This window comes from Sus scrofa, chromosome 10 (assembly GCF_000003025.6).
Source record: "Sus scrofa isolate TJ Tabasco breed Duroc chromosome 10, Sscrofa11.1, whole genome shotgun sequence".
Lineage (NCBI taxonomy): Eukaryota > Metazoa > Chordata > Mammalia > Artiodactyla > Suidae > Sus > Sus scrofa.
The window spans coordinates 9,050,695-9,061,359 of NC_010452.4; the positions used below are offsets into that span (position 1 = coordinate 9,050,695).

The window sequence follows — 10,665 nt, forward strand, 5'->3', positions numbered from 1 at the left end:
TAACTCTCTTCATTTTATATATCTACAAGGTAGAGAGGAGATAGATCCTATTGGTTCCCTTCCTCCAGAGAACCTTCGTTAATACGAAGGTCAAGTTCAGTGAATACATTAGTTGATAAGCTGGAAATGAATTTTTTTTGGGGGGGGGGCTTTTTAGGGCCACACTTGCGGCATATGGAAGTTCCCAGTCTAGGGGTCAAATCCGAGCTGCAGCTGCTGGCCTACACCACAGCCACAGCAACATGGGATCCAAGCACGTCTGCCACCTACACCACAGCTCACGGCAACGCTGGATCCTTAACCCACGGAGCAAGGCCAGGGATTGAACCCGCCTCCTCATGGATCCTAGTCAGATTCATTAACTACTGAGCCACATTGGGAACGCCCTAGAAATGAAATTTTTGATAATACATTTCCCCTCCGAAAGATATGACACCCCTTATTTTTCTTAAAGGATCAAAACCTGGTTTTGAAAGTGATTTTAAAATGGGAATATTCCAGATCGCTCCTGAACAAGGCAGGGGTGTGGCAGAGACCACTACCTGATCACCCAAACCGATTTTTTTCTCTTGCTTTCCAAGAACGGGTGCAGCCTCACTTATAAAGGCCCACACAGACGCCTGGGGCTCTGAATGGCAGATTTGAGTTGGAACACTTGTCACAAGCCAACACTCAAGTATCCTGGAAGCAGGAACAAAAGACCGAAAGACCAAGGCCTGCGAATGAAGTAAACAAGCCGGGAATGCTTTGAGGCTGGTGGAGTCCGTCCTTATCTCGCTTTGTTCAAGCCCGGACTTCAAAGCGCGCTATGACTCAGAGCCACCAAATGACTAAAAGCAAAGGCCAGCATGTGAATTATGGGGTGAAGAGAAAAGGAAATGATGGGAACATTTGGAGAAAAAAAAAAGAAAGCGAAGTGAAAAACCACTCCTCTTCATGCTTCTCATATTTCCGCGGCTCCATATCCTTTGCCTCCGCTGGAGAATGTGATAACAATATAGGAACGTGGTTAAGAGACTGGATTTTGGTGGCAGAAAATGCTGAGTTGGTATCTCAGTTTGGCCACCTTTTCTCTGGCTTACCTTGGGAAAGTTAAGTCTTCGTTTTCTCCTTAAAGAGACTAGTTCTGAGGTCTAAGGATCCCTGGGAACTAAGAAATATACTGATGGAGGGAAAACATTTCGCACAGTCCCTGGAGCAAGAGGTATTCAACACCAGCCTTGGCTGTTTGGGGCTTGGCTGTTACTGTCCCTTCGGCTTCGTCATTATGGGCTGGCCACCCCGCCGTCTCATCTGCCAGGACCAACTACTGCAGAGAACACTCCCCACTTATTTCCAGTCTGAGCTGCTTCTTCCTCCGAGGGCTGGGACCTCGATTTGCTACATAGGCCTTTGTGCTTGACCACAGTCCTTGTCAGTAGCAGAGCAGAAGAAATGGACTGGAAGAGGCATCTCTTTCCCAGAGTTATGTTTTTTTATTTTATTTTTTGTCTTTTTAAGGCTGTGCCTGCGCGGCATATGGAAGTTCCCAGGCGAGGGATGGAATCGGAACTGTAGCTGCCACCCTATACCACAGCCACAGCCACAGCAACGTGGGATCCGAGCCACGTCTGTGACCTACACCACAGCTCACGGCAATGCTGGATCCTTAACCCACGCATCGAGGCCAGGGATTGAACCCTCATCCTCATGGATACTAGTCGGGTTCATTACTGCTGAGCCACAGTGGGAACTCTCATCTCCTAGAATTTAAGAAGTTCTGAGAGGTAACAATGGTACTGGAAAAAAAATGATGACGTGTGAACATGACGCTACAATGTATAGATCCCAGATTGACCATCAATCTCTTCTTCTAGAATAGCATTTATCAGTAACTCTGACGCTGTAGTCTGGAACTAGGAGTCTGGCCCGTTACAAGTGTAGCGCAGTGGGAGTTTCTTGTCCTCACCCCCACACCAATCCTCATCTTCGTTATCATTTACACGAGTCTGCTTTCTCTGCTCTACGGCAAGTCCCTTTAATTGTGGGTGCCACGCTTTTTTCATCTTTCCATCAGTCTCTTGCATGCAGAACCTTGCAAGGTGTTTTGGATAGGGTAGGCACTTAGTACAGATTTTAAATAGGATAAAAGACTTAAGTAATTATGACCTGTCTCACAGTTGGAGAGGTGGATCGTTATGATACCACAAGGCCACTGGACATGAATGGTAAGAGTCTGAATGGACACACGACACAGTCAACGTTTTTTGAACACCTACGTTGTGCCTGGTACTGTGGATTTTGAACTTTCCCATATTTCACGTAACCTTCAACTCAAAATGGAATTGACTAAATAAATACTTAACAATGGCAATTTTCCTGCTCAAAAAATTCCTCCCCCTAAAATACCTCAAAGTATATCCAATGAAAAATATACATTTGGTGAACAGGGCCACCTCTTGGAAGGTTAGAACAGAATCGCCCATTGTTGTTCCTTTAGGGCAGGTAAGCTTCAGCATTTTGCTTTCTGAACATCTGCCGAGCCGCTATAAAAGGAAGAGGCGTGTGATGGGAGAGGAAAGGGGAGGGATTAATGCTAGGGCCTTGGAAAGTTTGGCGAAGGTGCGCTGGGAAGCTGAGGGGAAGAACACACTACAGTGGTCCAGGCAGTAGGAGAACGCTGGGCTTCTGGGGTTGGGGACAAGATCTGTTGAGAGGCCCAAGAGTTCACGTGGGAGTTCGTGGATAACCTTCTCTTTGACATTTTGTCAGGGCCCCTACTAGCCCTATCTCTGTTTTTCAGCATCCTTTACCCTGGGGCTGTCTAGGCCTGCCTCGTCTTTCCTCTTCCCAACTCAAAACGAGACGAAAGACAAAACAATGGTCGTGTCATGTTTGCAACTGGGGGTGGTGAGGTTTCAGTGAAGGTTCCTTGCAATGAGCAGCTGCATGCTTCTGTAGGCACACTCCTGGGGGAGGCCACGCCCAGGCGGACTCTGGCCGGGCTCAGAGAAGGGGGGTCTCTTGCACATTTCCTGTGCACAGCTTCAAGACAGCTAGGAGAAGCAGCAAGGCGCTCTCCACCTTTTTCTAAAGCATTTTTGTTGGAACCTTCTCCATGTTTCCAGCACTCCCGGGGCTTAGTTCTGCATCTAAGCAAAGTGCCTGTCTTCAGGTAGCATGGAGTTGAATTTGTGCGTGAAGAAACAGACAACAGTTCTTCTCGTGGTTAACTCTTGCATCCTCAAGAGCGCTGGAAAGGAATCTGGGAATTAATAGCATCCTAAGGTGAAATCTTATCACCTGACTACCACCGCTGCTGCAGCTGGTCTTTCAAATGACTATTAATAAGAATAATAGTAGAGTCACGCTTCACTGGTCTCTCCTTTCTCTTCCAGCATCTCTTCTTCCATTTAGTATTGCAGGCAATTTTGGCCAGGCCTCAGCTTGCCTGCCTGTCTGTAAATTTTTGGAAGGCAGGGCTTGTCTTCCCATCTCCTTCAGGTTTAAGACCTTCAGACCATGTAGTATAATAAGGCCTTGCACCTTGACCCTTGGAAAACCAATGGCATACCAAAAAATTGTAGGAATAAAAGAGCACGTGCTTGGATCCAGGGAAGGGAGTCACTTTCTACCTCTCTAGGCAGGTTGTGAGTCATCAGAGACAAACTACCCAACCTAGGGCTATCAGTTACGATTGTGTCAGGCTCTGCATCAAACACATGCGGGTTTTATTCGTCTCACCTGAGAAAGCCCCCCCGAGAGGATGGATGGTTCTCACCTTGGCTGAGGTGCCCTCCCAAGAGGGCTGCTCTGCTCCCAAATTCCAGCAGGAACGTGGAAGGCTCAGTGGAAAATGCTGGGGCGAAAGAGAAATGCCTTCTCTGAACCAGCTTTCCCAGGAGCCCTGCCCAGTGTCTCCTTACCGCCATCTTAAAATTGGCCAATTGTGGGACAAGGCCCTGCCCACCGACCCACCAAGGGGGACGGCTAGGAAATGTGGCCATGCAGAGACAAGCTCTGATTTGTTCCTCCAGAAGAAGGAGAGAGTAAGTACTAAGAAGGCCACTAATTCTCTTGGCCGCACTCTCTCCCCACATGTAAAACTGAAAAGAAGGAACCCAAACCTCCACTCTGTAAGCATCTGGTAAGTTTGAGCGGGATCATCCATTTGTGTAAAGCTTGCTGTACAGCCAACACTCAGTAATGCTTGTTTCCTTGATTTCCGTGTATATAGCAAATACTCAGTAAATGTTAGAAGAATGAGTTTTCATAGCATCTCATGCTTTTTTCTGAGAGTTTACACATTCAACATTTCACTTGATATATTTTTGGCTTTGGTCTAGCTGATCTTTATTGATTCATTGGAAGCAGAGATTTTTGACTCTGCAGGTTTGGAAAGAGGGCTTGGACTTTTCATTTTAAAAACTACTCTAGGTGATTCTGATGCAAATGGCTTAAGAGAAGTATCTGAGTAGTAGAAAGGAGAGTTACTATACTTTTTAATAGCCTGTGTTTTTTGGGGGTTTTTTTTTTGGGGGGGTGAATCCTATGAACTTTACTGGTGGGTAACGTAAGCAAATCTGAGCATAAATGAGAAATGTAGAAATTTGGGGTAGTATTAGGACTCTCAAATTTAAATGAAAACTGAGAATGATTTTTTTTTTTTTCTGTTTTAAAAGCATGACAGTCTTATTGTAGAAATTAGTACCTGGCGAGAAACGTTAAGATGATGTGAAAACGCAAAGGAAAAAAATATTAATGTTAACATCACCAGGATTCACATAAATTTTGTGACCAGTCAAAATTCGGCATGAAATTCAGGTCTTTTGGCTGATTAGACAATTTACAGTTGGCAAAAGGTACACTTGAGTCAATCTTCACCTAGCAAATTTGACTTCCTGTTTCTAAGAAAAAAAAATCCTCTTTAAAAAACTCATAAAATAACTCCCAAGGCTTTTTGCACATCAAATAGCTCTTATAGAACCAAATTTTGATGAGGTAAGTGTAAGGAATTTAGTAACATATGGATTAAATTTCCCTTAAAATAGACATCATTTTAAAATTGAGGTGGAAAAAAAGGTCTTGGTAAAATATGAAAATATGTTTTGGTTTTCCTTGACCCCCAAACACGGTTTGAAAAATAGTTCCAGATGTTCACCAAGCCCCCAATACAGCTGGTTTCACCCATCTCTAGTTCCAAGATATGAACTATTGGGAATTCTGGTAATTACAAATATCACAAAAGTATTAGCAGATATTGGCAGAATGTCAGAGAGAAATGAGGAAAGAGCAAAAACTTAGAAATAAACAAATTCCAGAGTTGAGGTTTCTGTCTTCAAAAACTTAGGGATGAGCAATCTGATCCTTAATAGCTGATGAAATAATTTAAATTCCTTCTTTTATTTCAGAAGAAGATATTTAATAACAAATAGAGATGGATAAATATTTTAAGAAAACTTCTGATATAAAAAGCTCCATTATGGGTCCATTTAATGACAAGCTATATTCAGTGTGGTCGGTCCTAAGAGAGGGCCATCTCAAAGATCCAATAAGACCAGTCTTTAGGAGTAAATGCTTTTACACATTCTGATCACAGCCAGTGGCTCAGTTGATGAAGACGGGTACTAACAAAATTGAAGTCATGGTACAATTTCTTACTAAATTATTACAGACTCACCCTCTTCTGTCAGCCTTCCTCACCAGCACAAGAGCAACTTTCTAAAATTCAGATGCTTCATGCCACCTCACTTAAATCTTCCATGGACACTCCACTGCCTTCAGAAGTAAGCTCAACCCCCTCAGCATGGCACCAAGGTTCTTCCCAGGTACTAGGCTGTCATTTTCACCACCTCATTTGTACTGCCCTCCCCCCAAACCCTTATGTTCTAGTCACACAAACTATTTTCAGTTCCTATCATGTTTCTGTAGTAGACTTGTCCTGCTGAATATTTAACTTGGATTTTTTTTTCTCTTCTGAAAGTGATACTTGGAGGTCACTTGGCTCATCTTTAGATGAGTAAAGAATCTTCAGGCACTGAGTGTAGTGCTTTCAATCCAAAGAGGGGGGGGTAGCATAGACAGAGCTCTATAGACTCATATTCTGGAGAAGACGAGGTAGCCGTGAGGATATAGGTAGTGGTTCTAATTGTCCAGGGAAGCGTAGGTAAAAAGAACTCACCTATTTCCAGGATTGAAAAAGAAAAGCTGTCTGACCCCTTAGGGAAGAAAGGAAAGGGATCAGAGGTTTTAAATCTTCAGGGGATCCATGCTTGTTTCAGTCCTGACCTCATGCTCCTGCTGGAGCTGTCATCTCAGGGAATGACTCTAGGGGACCCAAAGACCAAGGGTTAAGAGCTTGAGCCTGGGCATCCTTCACCCCTCAAGATGGATTCTGAGCCGTGGATTCTTCAACCTTCAAGAGCCATAGCAGCAGGTCCCTGGTACAGCATCATCTTTGTGGAGTGTAGGTCCAATTGTCAACAGTGTCACCAAGTGGTAGCAAGAAGCAAAAGCAGTAACAGACTGACCTCACCCCAGGCTCATCACTCTTGGGTGATTAGGTCAGAGTGTTGACCTCCTGTTGGACTGTGTGAGCCTTTGGAGTTTTAGCAAACTCAGAAAAATGAGGGATTGCAAGGCGGAGATCGTGAATATTTGGCTAATCTGATGTTTACGAATTTGAGCTCATTTTCCTTTGAGTTAAAAAAGTAGATCCCTCCCTTCCTTTTGCCCAGTTCTGCAGAGCAATTAATACCTGCCATACTTCTCTGACTTTCCATCCCCTGGAACGTCCCTCATTCCCCTTGTCTTACTGTCAGCTCAAGTTCACTTCACTAGGAAATCCCCCCACCTCACTGAGACTGAAGCATCCTCAAACCACCTCATACAGACCTCAGAGTCACCCTTTTTCATTGCAACCCAAACTGTCCAAGTTAAAAGACCCTACATGCTCATTTTTCTTCCATCCTAATCCCTCCTTTTTTTGCTTTTTTTCAGGGCTGCACCCATGGCATATGGAGGTTCCCAGGCTGAGGGTCCAATTGGAGCTATAGCTGCTGACCTACACCACAGCCAGAGCAATGCAAGATTCGAGCCGCATCTGCAAACTACACCGCAGCTCATGGCAACCCTGGATCCTTAAGCCGCTGAGCCATGCCAGGGATCGAACCCAAAACCCCGTGGTTCCTAGTCGAATTCGTTTCCACTGTGCTGTGACAAGAACCCCCATCCTAATCCCTCTTCACTCTGCTGTGAGATTGTCTAAAATAAGGACTGCATGTTATTCACGGATGTGTTTCTACTGCCCAGCATATACTTCATAAATACTTGCCCATAACAAGAGAACCAAAGTCTTTGGTCACGAAAGAGAGATTCCCATGCCAAATTCCAGGCTCAAAGACTACAACCCACAATAACTCTAGTTTTGCTTACTAGTCCTTGAGTTGAGTGCATAAAATAGATTAAAATTTGACCAAGGTCATCAGGGAATTGTGTGTTTAGAGTAAGACAGAGCAAACGAAGGAAGTCCTAGGGTTGCTCATTCCCCGATGAGATCACCATGTCCTCAAACACTCACCAAGAGGAAGTGGAGAACCCCTAGGGCATCCCTGGGAAAAGGGACAGGGACATATTCCCAGAGGGCAGATTTGAAGGCTGGCATATGGGGGTGAACTCCATGAGACTGGTTCTGGGGCTGCTGAAGACCGCTGGAGACCAGCCAAAGATGCTGCCTGGTGACAAAGGGCCAATTCTGGGGGATGCTGCAGGAACATAAAAGAGCCAGTCTTTTCCGATTCTTCCTGTACTGGCCTAGAAATATCCGCAGAGAAAGCATTTCCCTGAGTTCATCACTCTGTTCGAATTCACCTCACTCTGTAGCGTGACTTCTCTTGGTACCACTATGGCCAAGTTTCCCTTCACTGATGTTTCTCCACAAGGGGAAACCACATACCCTGCCCCCCCCATTGCACAATGTATTAGTCATTTAAACACGCCCGTCTAAACCCCAACCTCTGGCCTCTCTCATTAGCTCCGTTGATAAATGTATCCATTCTGATTCTAAAAAGAGTAGGGGCTGCAGCCTCGGGATGGAGATGCTGCTGGCTTCACTAGATCAACAGATGTTCCCAATAGAAACAAACTCATTCTTGAGGACAATGAGGTGAATAACTTCTCGAGGTGTCAAAACCCTCGAGCCGTGATTTTGCAATCAGATAACATTAGGCTATATGTCATGGAATGTATTTTTCCTTTCTTGCAAATGATTCTTACGCCTTTTACACTTTTAAGCATTCTTCCCCAAATCAAGCAAACCAAAGCAAAATTGTTTACTTGAAACTTCTAAGAAATAAAAAAGGCGATAGTTTACATAGGTTTTCTCCAAGTTTAAATTGTATTATAGCTGGAAAAAACCCAACACATCAGGAGCCTTAGGGTTCCTGTGTGTAATTTTCCCCTTTCTCACGGATCCTGTTTTCTGTCGCAGGTATTCAGTATTCTGTTGTTTCTGAGGTCTTATGAGATACATGTTCAAATTAAAAATCAAACACGTAAACATTGCTGCAAGGGAAAACCAGAGAAGCTGAAGTTAGCCTCAGTTTTAGATTTTAATGCTGCATTCTACATGCTAGTTTGTTGAAACAAGGCTTTTTTTTTTCTTTGATCTTAGGTGTTAAAATAGGAAAGTTCAGCGTGAAATTGGCTCCTGGTGTGAAATGCAAGACGTAAAGTTCAAAGATACTAGTGAAATCCAGACCTTGTTTTATTCATTAACTCCTATAAGCAAGGACAACTATTTAGCTAAACAAACCTAACTTGAGACCTAACCTGATGGTTTAATGTACCCAGAGGCTGATTTTCCTTTCCTGAAACAGGAACACTTGGGGAAAAGTCACAGAGTGTGACATAAGAAGCTGCAGGTGACAACACATGGACTAAGGGTTGGCCAGTCATGGAATTAGAAGATGCATTGAAAAAAAAAAAATCTGGGGTAGAATACCTTGTGGGGAGGAGGGAAAAATAGGAGAGATGAGTGGGACACAGACCCTTGTGCTTATGGCCTGACAACAGTCCTGCTTTCTCCAGAAGCTTCGTTGTCTTCTACCAGGGAGTTGGCTTTGGGAGAGGCAAGGGCCAGGGCATGGAGACCCATGGGCAAACGCGAAGCATCACTGGCCATCTGTCTGCCCTGTGAGGTTGGCCAGAGCTGAAACGGGCAGAGCCCTGCCTGTGTCATGTGGTGTCAGGAAATTCCTGCCAACTTCTCTGGAGAGCACACGGCCTTGACTCCGGCCTTTGTTACCGTTGCTCCGACCCAAACAGGTACCAGAGGGGCCCAGGGGCAGGGAGGACCACAGTTCCCATGGAGCTGGTGTTTCTTCAACAACATATAAAATGAGCCTCAATGATAGCGGACGAGATTTAGAAAGGATGAGAGCAAAGGCAAAAACAATCCCGAGAGCCCTGGAGAAAAGTGGAGTCGATTCCCATGGTGGCTTTTCTTCCCCCACGACAGTATTGATGGAGATACGTTTTCAGCTTTGGCGAAGCCGTGTACCCCTGCCTGTGTACACACAGACACACACCGCATACCTGCCACCACCCTGGAACAGAGGCTGTGACTTAAGCCTCCTCACCCTTCTGAACACCCGTCAAGTTTGGACAGATCCTCAGAGTTTCCAAGGACAGGGGAACTGGCCGGGGAGGCATGTCGTCTTTGCCACCAACTTACTTTTTTATGTTATTTTATCTTATTTCTTTAATTTTATTATTTGTTGTTGTATCTTTTTTTTTTTTTTTTAACCCCCAACTCTGAATATGTGTTTCTGCAGGAATGGCCATTCAGGCTACCCGGCCGAACTGGCGTCAGACAGAATGTGGCCTTCTTGCTTTTTGTAGGAAATAATTCTGGAAGGGCAGGGCATGCAGCAGGTCCTAAGGTTTAATCCTCGCGCTGTGGCTTGTGGGTTAAGGGCCCCGACGTCTAAGTTTTTTTCTCTTTTAGAGCGACGAGGGCGTCCATGGTTTCCAAGATGCCGAGAGGAACTGGGCACAGACACTGCCTTTCTTTCCTTCTGTGGAAAAACCTGCATGACCTTAACAATTCCACATCTCCCCGAGTAAAAAGAACAAAAGGTAGAGATGCAGGCCCTCTCGTCATCCCTTCCCCTTCCCCACTCCTGTTTCCTGCATTTAATAAAAGCAGCAGCTAAAATTTAATAGCCTTTGGAAAACCATGAAGCCGTCTCCTGGAGTTACAGGGCATGTTTTCCATTATAGCGCTGGGATTAAGACGACCAGATTCTGTTCTTGCTCCGAAAACTGGTTTCTCGACATCAGGCTGATATTGAGGAGACTGAAAACAGGTTGGGGCCAAAACGTGTGTGTGTAGGGGGGTGGGGGTGTGTGTGTTTGGAGGCAGGTTGAAGAGTAACAAAGCAAAAAAAAAAAAAAATATTCAGCCAATGTGACTTTCATTATCATGGTAAAATGATTGGTTTAACGGGCGTTTTTCTGAATTATCTAGCAGGACACGTAGCGACCTTCCTAAATATAAGGATTTATTTTAGCAAAAGTGCTTAGAGGGAAGCTCCTTGGGTTTTTTTCAGATGCGGTGTTTTCAAGCAGACCTGCTGCTCCTTGGGTTTGTAGGTTCACACAGGAGGTCTGTTCTCAAATACACCA

At 44.8% G+C, this 10,665-nt stretch overlaps 1 protein-coding gene across 2 annotated transcripts in view; it reads left to right on the forward strand.

Annotated features, from left to right (window-relative positions):
- Positions 1-10,339, forward strand: part of LYPLAL1 (lysophospholipase like 1) — a 114,571-nt gene extending 104,232 nt beyond the window's left edge. The window contains exon 6 of one of the 2 annotated variants that reach the window (XM_021064303.1): positions 9,986-10,339. In XM_021064303.1, the coding sequence (XP_020919962.1) occupies positions 9,986-10,075 (90 nt within the window). In that variant the 3' untranslated portion in view covers positions 10,076-10,339. Of the gene's footprint in view, positions 1-581; positions 1,512-9,985 lie in introns of those variants that run through there. The other variant, XM_021064305.1, reaches the window with a different exon arrangement.